The sequence below is a fragment of the Pogoniulus pusillus genome, chromosome 8, assembly GCF_015220805.1.
Source record: "Pogoniulus pusillus isolate bPogPus1 chromosome 8, bPogPus1.pri, whole genome shotgun sequence".
Taxonomy (NCBI): Eukaryota; Metazoa; Chordata; class Aves; order Piciformes; family Lybiidae; genus Pogoniulus; species Pogoniulus pusillus.
In genome coordinates, this window is record NC_087271.1 from 36,334,215 (window position 1) to 36,348,679 (window position 14,465).

Sequence of the window (14,465 nt, forward strand, 5' to 3'; positions counted from 1 at the left end):
ATCCTATGAACCTTTTGGTGCTGCTAATTTTCTGCAGAACTACTTTGTATTCCTTTTTCTGTCACCCTATTTTCCTCATTGGGTCTATTCAGGATGACAGCACAAATCCTAGTTCTGATCTGTGAAAATAAAACTGATTTACAGGTCAGAGAGGTCTAATTAAGCTTTCTAATTAAGCTAGCAATGTGCCCATCTGGGCAAGAAGGTCAATGGTCTCATAGGGTGCATTAAGAAGAGTGTGGCCAGCAGGTTGAAGGGAGGTTATCTACCCACTCTGCTCTGCCCTTGTGAGGCCACATAGAATCAACCAGGTCGGAAGAGACCTCCAAGCTCAGCCAGTCCAACCTAACACCCAGCCCCATCCAGTCCATGCCACTTAGTGCCTCATCCAGTGTTTTCAGTTTGCAGATGACACCAAGCTGGGGGCAGATGTGGCTGGGTTGGAGGGCAGAAGGGCTCTGCAGCAGGACCTTGACCACCTGGACAGATGGGCAGAGTCCAATGGGATGGGGTTCAATAGCTCCAAGTGCAGGGTGCTGCACTTTGGCCACAGCAACCCCATGCAGAGATACAGGCTGGGGTCGGAGTGGCTGGAGAGCAGCCAAACAGAGAGGGATCTGAGGGTGCTGATTGATACCCACCTGAACATGAGCCAGCAGTGTGCCCAGGTGGCCAAGAGAGCCAGTGGCATCCTGGCCTGCATCAGGAATGGTGTGGCCAGCAGGAGCAGGGAGGTCATTCTGCCCCTGTAGTCTGCACTGGTTAGACCACACCTTGAGTACTGTGTTCAGTTCTGGGCCCCCCAGTTTAGGAGGGACATTGAGATGCTTGAGCGTGTCCAGAGAAGGGCAACGAGGCTGGGGAGAGGCCTTGAGCACAGCCCTACGAGGAGAGGCTGAGGGAGCTGGGATTGGTTAGCCTGGAGAAGAGGAGGCTCAGGGGTGACCTTATTGCTGTCTACAGCTACCTGAGGGGTGGTTGTGGCCAGGAGGAGGTTGCTCTCTTCTCTCAGGTGGCCAGCACCAGAACGAGAGGACACAGCCTCAGGCTGCACCAGGGGAGATTTAGGCTGGAGGTGAGGAGAAAGTTCTTCCCTGAGAGAGTCATTGGACACTGGAATGGGCTGCCCGGGGAGGTGGTGGAGTCGCCGTCCCTGGGGCTGTTCAAGGCAGGATTGGACGTGGCACTTGGTGCCATGGTCTGGCCTTGAGCTCTGTGCTAAAGGGTTGGACTTGATGATCTGTGAGGTCTCTTACAGCCCTGATGATACTATGATACTATACTATGATACCTCTGGGCTCCCCAGTTCTAAAGAGGCAGGGAACTACTGACGTCAGTCCAATGGAGGCTATGAAGATGTTGAGGAGTCTGGAGCACCTCTGTGAGGAGGGAAAGGCTGAGAGACCCGAGGTGGTTGAGCCTGGTGGACAGCAGACTGAGGGGATCTGATCAATGCTCAGCAACAGCTAAAGGGTGAGGGGAAAGAGGATGGGGCCAGACTCTTTTCAGTGGTTCCCAGTGACAGGTCAAGGGGCAATGTGCACAAACTGGGACACAGGAGGTTCCATATGAGCATGAGGAGAAACTCCTTTGCTATGAGAGTGCTGAAGCCCTGGAGCAGGCTGCCCAGAGAGGTTGTGGAGTCTCCTTCTCTGGAAAGATTCTAAACCCACTTAGGCATTGTGATCCTAGACAAGCTGCTGTGGGTGACCCTGCTTTAGCAGGGGGTTTTAATGACCTCCTAAGGTCCCTTCCAAAGCCCCCTCCCAGACTGGGAATCTTTGATTCTCTAATTAATATATTCTTAAAAAGCAATGAAGAATATTAATGCTGACTTGTGGACAATACCTTGTATTGTTTCCAGTGAAGACAGCCCCATCCTTCCTCCAGGTAATCCTCGGGGCTGGCACTCCTTCTGCCACACATTCCAGAACCACAGAGGCATTTATATTCACAACAACACTCTGAGGACCACTTTGGATGGTAGGAGCCACTGTAGAGGTAAAAAATAATCACTGATGATACAACAAAGCAAAACCCATTATGCTGCAATGACTGAAAGACATGAAAATAAACACAGTGACAGGTATGGGGTCACTGAAGAGACAGAAAGAAGTTCCTTACCATGCTGTGTAGTGCAGGGTAATTGCCATCATGCAGCAGGGAAGGAAAAAGAAAGTTTGTCTTTAAAGAGCATCTTTGCAAGTTACTGCAAAGGTTAGCACACAGCTAAAACAGTTACAGAGTTCAGCAAAATAAGCCTTTGGTGAGGTCCTTGCTTGATACAGTAAGGAGAAAAAGAGAATTTCAGCTGGAGCAGCAAAGGCAGCCACTGGGAGGCAGAATGGAATGCAGGTACATATGACTGTGGTGTGGGACCAAGGAAGGAAGCTTCCTGTCATCACCATGGTGGGAGAATTGTTTCTCATCAGACTAAAGGTGAGAAAATAAATAGGTTGAAAATGAAACCCAGGCTTCTGGTGGTACAGGACAAATATTGACACGTATAGGACACTCCAAGAGCTATCTCCTTGTTATCTCCTGCTTAAAAGAGCAGAAAAGCAGCCACAGTTTTCAAGTAGCACTAAAAACTGGTGGCCAAACCAGCTATGAAACCTCAGCCCTAAACTGCCCAAGGAGGTGGTGGAGTTGTTGTCCTGGGAGGTGTTCAAGAAGAGACTGGATGAGGCACTTAGTGTCAGGGTCTGGTTACTGGAGGTGTTCAAGAAGAGACTGGATGAGGCACTTAGTGTCAGGGTCTGGTTATTGGAGGTGTTCAAGAAGAGACTGGATGAGGCACTTAGTGCCATGGTCTGGTTACTGGAGGTGTTCAAGAAGAGACTGGATGAGGCACTTAGTGCCACAGTCTGGTTATTGGAGGTGTTCAAGAAGACATTGGATGAGGCACTTAGTGCCATGGTCTGGTTATTGGAGGTGTTCAAGAAGAGACTAGATGAGGCACTTAGTGTCAGGGTCTGGTTACTGGAAGTGTTCAAGAAGATACTGGATAAGGCACTTAGTGCCAGGGTCTGGTTATTGGAGGTGTTCAAGAAGAGACTGGATGATGCACTTAGAACCAGGGTCTGGTTATTGGAGGTGTTCAAGAAGAGACTGGATGAGGCACTTAGAATCAGGGTCTGGTTATTGGAGGTGTTCAAGAACACACTGGATAAGGCACTTAGTGCCATGGTCTGGTTATTGGAGGTGTGCAAGAAGAGACTGGATAAGGCACTTAGAACCAGGGTCTGGTTATTGGAGGTATTCAAGAAGAGACTGGATAAGGCACTTAGTGCCATGGTCTGGTTATTGGAGGTGTTCAAGAACACACTGGATGAGGCATTTAGAACCAGGGTCTGGTTATTAGAGGTGTTCAAGAAGAGACTGGATGAGGCACTTAGAACCAGGGTCTGGTTATTGGAGGTGTACAAGAACACAATGGATAAGGCACTTAGAACCAGTGTCTGGTTATTGGAGGTGTTCAAGAACACACTGGATGAGGCACTTAGAACCAGTGTCTGGTTATTGGAGGTGTTCAAGAAGACACTGGATAAGGCACTTGGTGCCAGGGTCTGGTTGATTGGATTGGGCTGGGTGCTAGGTTGGACTGCCTGATCTTGGAGGTCTCTTCCAACCTGATTGATTCTATGAAATGCTTTTAAGAACTTCTCTGAATTTATCCAAAATCATTTCTGGGTGTTCACTGTGGCTACATCAGGATGCTGGCTAAATGCACAGCACACTCTATGAGCAGAGAGGAGAGACAGATGGAGCATCTCCAACAGGTCCTTCAATGTGAAGGAGTACTGTGAACTCAGATGGTGCCACTCATGAAGTATCACATGTGGTCTCACAGCTATGTTACAGCCTGAAGTTGACCTTCAGCAGCTACAGTGACCCTGTAGAAGAGGAGACTCAGGAGTGACCTCGTTGCTGTCTATAACTCCCTGAAGGGAGGCTGTAGCCAGGTGGGGTTGGGCTCTTCTGCCAGGCAAGCAGCAACAGAAGAAGGGGACACAGTCTCAAGTTGTGGCAGGGGAGGTCTAGGCTGGATGTTAGGAGGAAGTTGTTGTCAGAGAGAGTGATTGGCATTGGAATGGGCTGCCCAGGGAGGTGGTGGAGTCTCTGTCCCTGGAGGTGTTGAAGCCAAGCCTGGATGAGGCACTTAGTGCCATGGTCTGGTTGAGTGGCCAGGGCTGGGTGCTAGGTTGGGCTGGCTGAGCTTGGAGGTCTCTTCCAACCTGGTTGATTCTATGGACAGCACTAGAAAGAGACTATTCATGAGTCTTCTTTGCCACATGAACTCCTGCAAAAGTAGCATGCAGAGAGGAGAAAGCAGAGCACTGGATCCTTTATTTTACCATGAACTGCCAGCAGGAACTCCCTGGTCATCTCTCCTGCCACGTTGCTTGCCACACAGGTATAGCTTGCTGTGTCACTGAGGTCAGCATTGTTGATCTGCAGGTAGCGCCCGCTGGATAGGATCCGAACTCGAGGAGTTCCCTACGGGCAGAGAGAGAAAATGTGACAGATTTAACTTGACCATTGTTCTCTTGAGGAAGAGAGAACACTTTTTTTTCCTTGCAGAGTAATAAATGCCATGAAAGAAAGCCAAAGATAAGCCAGGGATTAAATTCATTGCTGCCTTGCTTTTATTTACATCCAGGAAGGGCAAAGAAGGTTTTCAACTTGCCACTTGAAATCCCTGCTGGATCTTCTGCCTGAACAGGACAACTTGTTGGGGATTATGTAGCCAAAGGGCTGTGGAGTTCTTATGGAAAGGGGCAGCTAGTGATAAATTCAGTACATGATGAGTTTGATTTATGTTCTCAAAAATCCATGCAGGCTGCAGGCAGAAGAAAAAGGATTCTCCTTACTGTTCTTCAAACATCTGGTCTCAACCAGCATTAAGTCAGCCTGCTAAGTTTACTAGCCAGCATTTCTGAGCATGAGGCTGCCACTTTTCTCAGCTCTACAATGAGGCTACAGCACCTTCAAGGTAGTCAGTTGAAGTCAAAGCCTTTTCACCACAGAATTTAGGTGGGCAAAGACTGTTAAGATCCTCAAATCCAACCATTTAACCAGCACAACCAATTTCACCACTAAATCATGTCCCTCAGCACCACATCTACACAGCTTTTCAATCCCTCCAGGGATGAGGACTCCACCACTATCCTGGGCAGGTTGTCCCAGGGCTTGACAACCTCTCAAAGAAGACATTGTTCCTAATAGTCCATTTAAACCACCCCTGGTGTAACTTAGAATCATAGAATCAACCAGGTTGGAAGAGACCCCCAAGCTCAGCCAGTCCAACCTAGCACCCAGCCCTGGCCAGTCAACCAGACCATGGCACTAAGTGCCTCAGCCAGGCTTTGCTTCAACACCTCCAGGGACAGTGACTCCACCACCTCCCTGGGCAGCCCATTCCAATGCCAATCACTCTCTCTGACAACAACTTCCTCCTCACATTCAGCCTAGACCTCCCCTGCCACAACTTCAGACTCTGTCCCCTTGTTCTATTGGTGGTTGCCTGACAGAAGAGACCAACCCCACCCGGCTGCAGCCTCCTTTCAGGAGCTCTGCCCTGAGCCTCCTCTTCTGCAGGCTGCACACTCCCAGCTCCCTCAGCCTCTCCTCACAGGGCTGTGCTCCAGGCTCTTCACCAGCTTTGTTGCCCTTCTCTGGACACCTTCCAGCACCTCAACATCTCTCTTGAATTGAGGAGCCCAGAACTGGGCACAGCACTCAAGGGGTGGCCTGACCAGTGTTGAGTACAGGGGCAGAATAATCTCCCTTGTCCTGCTGGCCACACTGCTCCTGAGCCAGCCCAGGATGCCATTGGCTCTGCTGCCCACCTGGGCACACTGCTGCCTCATCTTCAGCTCCTCTCTACCAGCACCCCCAGGTCCCTCTCTGCCTGGCTGCTCTCAGCCACTCTGTCCCCAGCCTGTAGTGCTGCTTGGGGTTGTTGTGGCCAAAGTGCAGAGCCCTGCACTTGGCCTTGTTAAATCTCATCCTATGGCCTCTGCCACCCATCCAGCCTGTGTAGGTCCCTCTGCAGGGCTCGAGACCATTTGATATGACTGCAACAAGTCTGGGTCACATCAGCATGAATGACTGACAGTAATATCAACTACAAGCCTTCCAAAATCCTGACTGGATAAAAATCAGTAGAGAAAGAAGAGAAATTCAAACATTTCCCTTTGGGTGTGTCTTGGGTTCAAATGCAAGTTCCCAGAGACTCTTATAAATTTGGTAGACCCAATGACAATTTATAGAATTTATAGAGTTTATAGAGTGCCCTCCCCTCCTCCCCCTCCTTTCCCCAAAAGACAGGGAGAGAGATAAAAGGTAGGGACACCCCAATAAATCAATCTCACTCGATTTGGAAGTTAAAAAGGAAAAGTTTAACAATAACTTAGAAAAAAAGGGATTGGAGGTAGGGGAGTTTACAAAGGATGAGGAAGGGAAAACAGCAAAATACAAAACAGGGATGGATACAACCCGAGTAGTGTGATGGTGTCTCTGCCTCGTGGCTGGTATACAGTATCAGTGTGTGTGTGCGGTCATGAACGCAGGTAGTGAGCAAGAGGGCGAAAAGAGGAAGAGACAGGAGAACTCCTGTCTTTTATACCACAGGAAGTGGGGGGAGTGGGCTAACCATCACCTGGAGTGTGGCCCACCCCTGAGGAGGGGCCGAGACCCCTAGGGTCAGGTTCAGGGTCACTCCCCCAGGAGTGTTAACCCTATACATTCCACCCCTTGGTTAGACCACTTCCACCTTCCTATGAAACAGTCTTCTTCTCCAAAGATGGGAAAAGTGTCCATGGGTTAAGAGTTTGTGAAGTCCTTCTTGGTCCCCGGCTGTATCTCAAGGCGATGTGCTCCTCTGGCCCGGTGCAGGTTGCTGAGATGTGAGCAGGGCAGGAACGGAAGAAAAGTCAGTGAAACAGGAACAGTTCTTGTTGGAACTCAGGAAAGTCTTTTCCCTCTGTGAAGAAAACATCAGGAACAGTCTCTCTTGGTGTCTGGCATCAGGGGAACAGGTGTAGATGAGATGGCTGTAGACATCCTCTGGAGGGAAATCAGGAACAGTCTCTCACTGCAGGGCATCAGTGACGAATCAGATGCAGGGTTCTGGTTGGACGCCGTGGTGTGATGCGATGTTGTAGGACTCTGGATAGCTGCTGCTGTCATGTAGGTTCTGTTGGACGCCGTGTAGTGGTGAGGGTATAACTACAAAAACAACTTGTAACCCCTTATGAACTATAATACAAGTATTGCACAACTATGATACAAGTATTGCACAACTATGATACAACTATTATACAAGATAACCTGAAAGTATCTGGAACACATGGAATCAACTCTGAGATTTCAAAACCTTTTCAGCTAAAGAGAGATTTCTCTGAGGGACACACTCGATAACACCAGTTTCCATCATCACCCAGTATGTGTGACCAGGACCCTCTGCAGATACCACCCCTTTGATAGGTTTTCCCCCACCAGAGGCAGGAGCAACCCACACAGTCTTTCCCAGTAGATTCCTTTCACAGACTACAGGAACTCCATCTCCCTCAACTATGGGCAGTAGGGCAGACTGAGCAGGACCAGCTCTGTTAACTGATCCCCTGCTGTTCACCAGCCAAGTGGCTTCTGCAAGGTGCTTCTCCCAGTTTCTGAGAGTTCCACCTCCCATAGCCTTCAGGGTGGTTTTCAGCAGGCCATTGTGTCGCTCAATCTTTCCTGCAGCTTGTGGGTAGTATGGGATGTGATAAACCCATTCTATCCCATGCTCTTTTGCCCAGTTGCTTACAAGGTGGTTCTTGAAATGGGTCCCATTGTCTGACTCAATTCTCTCTGGGGTACCATGTCTCCACAGGATGTGGCTCTGCAGACCCAGAATGGTGTTACGGGCAGTAGCATGAGGTACTGGGTACGTTTCCAGCCACCCCGTGCTTCCCTCCACCATGGTTAACACATACTGCTTGCCACTACGAGACCGAGGCAGAGTGATGTAATCAATCTGCCAGGCCTCCCCATACCTGTACTTTGACCACCTTCCCCCATACCACAAAGGCTTCATGCGCTTGGCTTGCTTTATGGTGGCACAGATGTCACATTCATGGATAACCTGAGTTATGGCCTCCATGGATATGTCCACGGACCTGTCTCGGGCCCATTGGTATGTGGCATCTCTTCCTTGGTGACCAGAAGAGTCATGTGCCCACCGAGCTAAGAACAGTTCACCTTTGTGCTTCCAGTCCAGGTCAATCTGGCAGATGTGGGCAGCCTGGTCAGCTTGGTGGTTATGCTGCTGTTCTTCAGTGGCTCTGCTCTTTGGGATGTGAGCACTGATGTGTCGGATTTTAACTGGCAGTTTGTCCAGGCGTGCAGAAATGTCTTGCCAGAGATCAGCAGCCCAAATAGGCTTCCCTTTTCTCTGCCAATCATTTCTCTTCCACTCCTTCAGCCACCCCCATAAGGCATTTGCTACCATCCATGAGTCGGTGTAGATGTATAGCATTGGCCACTGCTCTCGTTCTGCAATGTCCAGGGCCAGCTGGATGGCTTTCACCTCAGCATACTGGCTGGATTCGCCTTCTCCATCTCTTGCCTCTGCAACCCTGCGTGTGGGGTTCCAGACGGCAGCCTTCCATCTCCGCTTGCTGCCTACCAGGCGGCAGGATCCATCTGTGAAGAGAGCATATGCCTTTTCCTCCTCAGGGAGGTCACTGTATGGGGGGGCTTCCTCGGCACGGGTCACTGTCTTCTCTTCTGCTGGCTTTCCAAAGTCAGTGCCCTCTGGCCAGTTGGTGATGACCTCCACAATGCCTGGACGTTCGAGAGTCCCCATCCTAGCCCTCTGAGTTATCAGAGCCATCCACTTACTCCAAGTGGCATCTGTGGCATGGTGCGGAGTCGAACCCTTCCCTTTAAACATCCAAGTCAGGACTGGAAGCCTTGGAGCTAAAAGGAGTGGTGACTCCGTCCCAATCACCTCAGAGGCAGCTCTGACTCCCTCATAGGCAGCTAGGATTTCTTTCTCTGTGGGGGTATACTTGGTCTCTGAGCCTTTGTACGCCTTGCTCCAGAACCCGAGTGGGCGGCCTCTTGTCTCATCAGGAGCTTTCTGCCATAGGCTCCAGCTAGGACCATTCTCACTGGCTGCTGTGTAGAGAATGTTCTTAATCTCTGGGCCGGTTCGAACTGGTCCCAAGGCCATGGCATGGACCACCTCTCGTTTGATCTGGTCAAATGCCACCTGCTGCTCAGGTCCCCACTCAAAGTTATTCCTCTTTCTTGTAACGTCAAAGAGGGGTTTCACAATTTGACTGTACCCGGGAATGTGCATCTTCCAAAAGCCCACAAACCCCAGGAAGGATTGTGTCTCCTTCCGGTTAGTGGGTTCCACCATAGTGGCCACTTTATTCACCACATCCATAGGGATGTGGCGTCGGCCATCCTGCCATCGAACTCCCAGGAACTGGATCTCTCTGGCAGGCCCTTTCACTTTGCTTCTCTTAATGGCAAAACCTGCATCCAACAGGATATTAATGATCTTCTCACCCTTCTGGAAGACCTCCTCTGCTGTCTCACCCCATACAATGATGTCATCGATGTACTGCAGATGTTCCGGAGCGCCACCCTTCTCCAGTGCAGTCTGGATGATGCCATGGCAGATTGTAGGGCTGTGCTTCCACCCTTGAGGCAGTCTGTTCCAGTGGTACTGGACTCCTCTCCAGGTGAAGGCAAACTGCGGCCTACATTCTTCTGCAATGGGGATGGAGAAGAAAGCATTAGCAATGTCAATTGTGGCATACCATTTGGCCTCCTTTGTTTCCAGTTCATACTGCAGCTCCAACATGTCAGGCACGGCTGCGCTGATTGGAGGAGTCACTTCATTCAGGCCTCGGAAATCCACCGTGAGTCTCCACTCCCCTGTCTCCTTTCGCACTGGCCATATCGGGCTGTTGAAGGGCGAGTGGCTCTTGCTGATGACAAGCTGCTGCTCCAGGCGGCGAATCAGCTGCTGTATGGGTAGCAGGGAGTCTCTGTTGGTGCGGTATTGCCTGCGATGAACTACACGAGAAGCAATAGGTAACTTGACATCTTCCACCTTGTGGGTACCAACCACGGAAGGGTCATCTGACAAGCCAGGCATGATAGACAGCTGCTCTTTGTCTGCAGTCTCTACAGCTGCTATGCCAAAAGCCCACTTGTTCCCCTTCGGATCTTTAAAGTACCCTTCCCGGAGAAAGTCGATCCCCAGGATGCAAGGTGCATCAGGGCCAGTTACTATGGAGTGCTTCTCCCACACATTCCCGGTGAGGCTTATCTCAGCCTGCAGCACAGTCAGCTCCTGAGACCCCCCTGTGACTCCTGCAATTGTAACAGTATCTGTCCCCCTGTGGCTGGAGGGGATCAGAGTGCATTGGGCACCGGTGTCTACCAACGCTCTGTACTTCTCGGCTTCAGAAGTGCCAGGCCATTTCACAAACACGTCCCAATATACTCTGTTATCCCTGGCCTCCGCCTGGCTGGAGACAGGGCACCTCTAATTCTGAGCAGTGTGACTGCATGAGGCACATGGACCTGAGTTACTGGCTTCACCACCCCTTGAGCGAGAGCGCTGCCTGCGGGACACTGGGGCAACCCCTCTTCTGGAGGAGTTATTCCCTGTGTTTGTCCCCTGCAGTTCCCTTACCCTGGCTGATAGAGCTGAGGTGGGCTGGCCATGCCATCTATCCATGTTTTCCCCATGGTCACACAGTGTTCTCCAGAGTGACCCCCTGTGTGTACCCTGTCTGCTCTGGGCTGGTCTCCTGCGGGGAGGAGGAGGAGCACGGCGGCGTGTGTTCCTTACAGCTGAGACTTGCACCCATTCTGAAGGTGAAGAGCAGTCATCCTCTGCCTTCTGCATTTCAGAGAAAGAGGCTTTCAGCTCGTTCATTTCTTGGGTGAGGGTCTCTACAGTGGCAATTAAGGTTTTCCTCGACAAACTGTCTTCAAACTGTCTTAGGTCATTCACAAACTCCCTGATTGTGGGAAGGTTGTTGGGGTCTCTGCCCAGCAGCAGTGCTCCCAATGTGGGGGCATATGTGGAAGGGGCACACTGAGTCAGTTTCTTTAAGAGGGCTGGCTTCATGCGGACATCATCAGGGTCCGAGGGCCTCTGGTCGGCTCCATAAATTATCTCTTGAACCGCCATTTGCCTCAGGTATGAGATCCCCTGTTCCATATCTGTCCATCTAAGGGGATGGAAAATCATGTCATCCTTAGTCGGGTACCTGTACCTCACAGCTATCAGAAGCCTGGCCCAAAGTGAGTGGGTACCATCGAGCCTTCCCAGCTCCTTATCCACACCTCCATCCCTCGACAAGGATCCCAGCTGCTTCGCCTCCCTGTGATCTAGGTCCACTGTTTCTGCTCCTGCATCCCAGCATTTCAAAAGCCAGGCTAAAAGGGACTGTCCGTTTGCCCTTGCATACTCCTGCCTTATGTGCCTGATTTCCTTTCTGGGCGTGGAGCTGATAAGGATCACTCCATTATCAGGTCCATTTCCAGCTGGTTGCTGTTGCTGGGGGGTGCTGGTTCCCGAAGAGGTCCCTTGCCCTGGATCGGTATCTGCGGGAGGGTTTTGATTTGATCTTGCTGGCCGCGTCGTAATTGGCGCCAGGTGAAGGGGGCTGGGCTGAGGGGGCAGGGTCCGGGGGGCTGCCCTGGGCGGGACCGGAGGCGGAGTTCGGGGCGGAGCCGCGCTAGGGGCGGTCTGCCCGGTCTGCCCTGTCGCCCATCCCCCGCATCTGCAGCTGGGGCAGTGAGGACCACCCCTCCCCCTAAGCACCCTAATGGCGGCGCCCACTCGATATTTCCACGTGTCCCAGTTCACCGCTATCTTATTAATTCCCAAACCCAGATTTACACACAGTGAAATAACAGCTATCCAGTACCATTTCTCGCCCAAAATATCTGGAGCTTCTGTGCTCCAATGCATATACTCAGATTGATTCCATGTTCCAGAAACATTTCTAAACACAGTGATATTACTAACAGAATTCAGGAAATAGGCATAGACTCGGGCAGGCAAATGCTTAGAATATTCCCAGAGCATATCAATGACAATCCAGAAGACATGGTAACTTATAAACTTTAACAGCCAGCCCCACAACAGCCATGCAAAAGCGTTAATGATTAAGACTTTCAGAATATCCATTTTTTAACTTCCAAATCTTCTCTGAAAGAATTCTTTCTACCTAGCCCCACGTTGAGACGCCAAATAAATTGTCTTGGGTTCAAATGCAAGTTCCCAGAGACTCTTATAAATTTGGTAGACCCAATGACAATTTATAGAATTTATAGAGTTTATAGAGTGCCCTCCCCTCCTCCCCCTCCTTTCCCCAAAAGACAGGGAGAGAGATAAAAGGTAGGGACACCCCAATAAATCAATCTCACTCGATTTGGAAGTTAAAAAGGAAAAGTTTAACAATAACTTAGAAAAAAAGGGATTGGAGGTAGGGGAGTTTACAAAGGATAAGGAAGGGAAAACAGCAAAATACAAAACAGGGATGGATACAACCCGAGTAGTGTGATGGTGTCTCTGCCTCGTGGCTGGTATACAGTATCAGTGTGTGTGTGCGGTCATGAACGCAGGTAGTGAGCAAGAGGGCGAAAAGAGGAAGAGACAGGAGAACTCCTGTCTTTTATACCACAGGAAGTGGGGGGAGTGGGCTAACCATCACCTGGAGTGTGGCCCACCCCTGAGGAGGGGCCGAGACCCCTAGGGTCAGGTTCAGGGTCACTCCCCCAGGAGTGTTAACCCTATACAGGGTGAAATTGAAAGTCAGCATCCTCATCTACTCTTTTGGTGAGAAGAGGGGAGAATAGCAATTAGAAGAGAGAGGGAAACTCCTCCAGCTGTGCTCTTCTCTGTACTGGTGCCCTTGTATGCCAGACTCACCCTAGGCACCAACTCAGCCAGTCTGCCAACACAGAACAAATAGCAGTGCTGGGGGCTCACAGACAAAACAATTCACCACCAGTAGGGATTACAGACAGTCAGATTTTGGGTAATAACTGATATTTCTTGTTGAGGACACAGCTAATGCCATGGCTTCCAAACACAGAAGCACACAGATGACAAAAGATAGGTGATGAAGCTATCATTTAATCTTTCAAATCTATCCAAGGTGTGTCAGAAACTCCATCTTTGAAAACAAACCATATTCAGTAACTCAAGTGATTAAATAAAGCCAGATTAGGTCAAGATGCTCCTCCCTGCTTCTTTTTTTAACATTCCATGTGCATTTCCAGACCCATTGGTAGCAGTCCAAAGCTGCTATTGTCTAGATCTTACTTTATTCTGCTACCAAAACCAGTGGTGCTGCAAAATTACATCATTAAGCACCCAGAAGTCTAGAGCATGCCTCAAAAATCTGTTGAGTGGAAGACAACATAACCAGGAGCAATGATACCTTCTACCACAAGGCTGTTTCACAAAAACACCATCTAAGAACCTGGCTTACTCCACCCCCCTTGTTGCCATGAAACTTCTGTTTCAGAGACAAGGAGGATGATTAGCCACAGAGCACTTTGCTTTCTACATCCAAGGGGAGTTCTTTCCTAGCTGCTTAGTATTAATTAGTTGGCTGTTACATTGCTTTGAGATTGAGGAAGCAACAAGGTGCCCAGGAAGATGCTGCAAGACAGCTGGAGAGGGACTTTAAACAAAAGCATCTAGTGATAGGACAAGGGGTAATGACTTCCAGCTGGAAGAAGCTCAATTTAGATTAGACATTAGGAGGAAATTCTTCCCTATGAGGGTGGTGAGGCACTTGAACAGGTTGCCCAGAGAAGTTGTGGAGGCTCCAAGCCTGGTCAGGCCACATTTTGAGTGCTGTGTCCAGTTCTGGGCTCCTCAATTCAAGAGAGATGTTGAGGTGCTGGAAAGTGTCCGAGAAGGGCAACAAAGCTGGTGAGGGGCCTGGAACACAAACCCTATGAGGAGAGGCTGAGGGAGCTGGGGGTGTGCAGCCTGCAGAAGAGGAGGCTCAGGGCAGAGCTCATTGCTGTCTACAACTACCTGAAGGGAGGCTGTAGCCAGGTGGGGTTGGTCTCTTCTGCCAGGCACCCAGTAACAGAAGAAGGGAACACAGCCTCAAGTTGTGGCAGGGGAGGTCTAGGCTGGATGTTAGGAGGAAGTTGTTGGCAGAGAGAGTGATTGGCATTGGAATGGGCTGCCCAGGGAGGTGCTGGAGTCTCTGTCCCTGGAGGTGTTGAAGCAAAGCCTGGCTGAGGCACTCAGTGCCATGGTCTGGTCTATTGGCTAGGGCTGGGTGCTAGGTTGGAGTGGATAATCTTGGAGGTCTCTTCCAACCTGGTTGACTCTATGATTCTATGAAAGCCAGGCTGGATGGGATGACCTTCAGTAAGGTGATCTAGTAGGAGGTGTCCCACATGGCAAGGAG

The 14,465-nt window shown here is 50.2% G+C and overlaps 1 protein-coding gene across 1 annotated transcript in view; it reads right to left on the reverse strand.

Moving 5' to 3' along the window:
* HMCN1 (hemicentin 1) overlaps window positions 1-14,465 on the reverse strand; it is a 279,812-nt gene that overhangs the window by 45,760 nt on the left and 219,587 nt on the right. The window contains exons 72-73 of the mRNA XM_064148057.1: window positions 4,359-4,500; window positions 1,849-1,993 (exon numbers count right to left, since the gene is read on the reverse strand). Of these exons, the coding sequence (XP_064004127.1) occupies window positions 1,849-1,993; window positions 4,359-4,500 (287 nt within the window). The remainder of the gene's footprint in view (window positions 1-1,848; window positions 1,994-4,358; window positions 4,501-14,465) is intronic.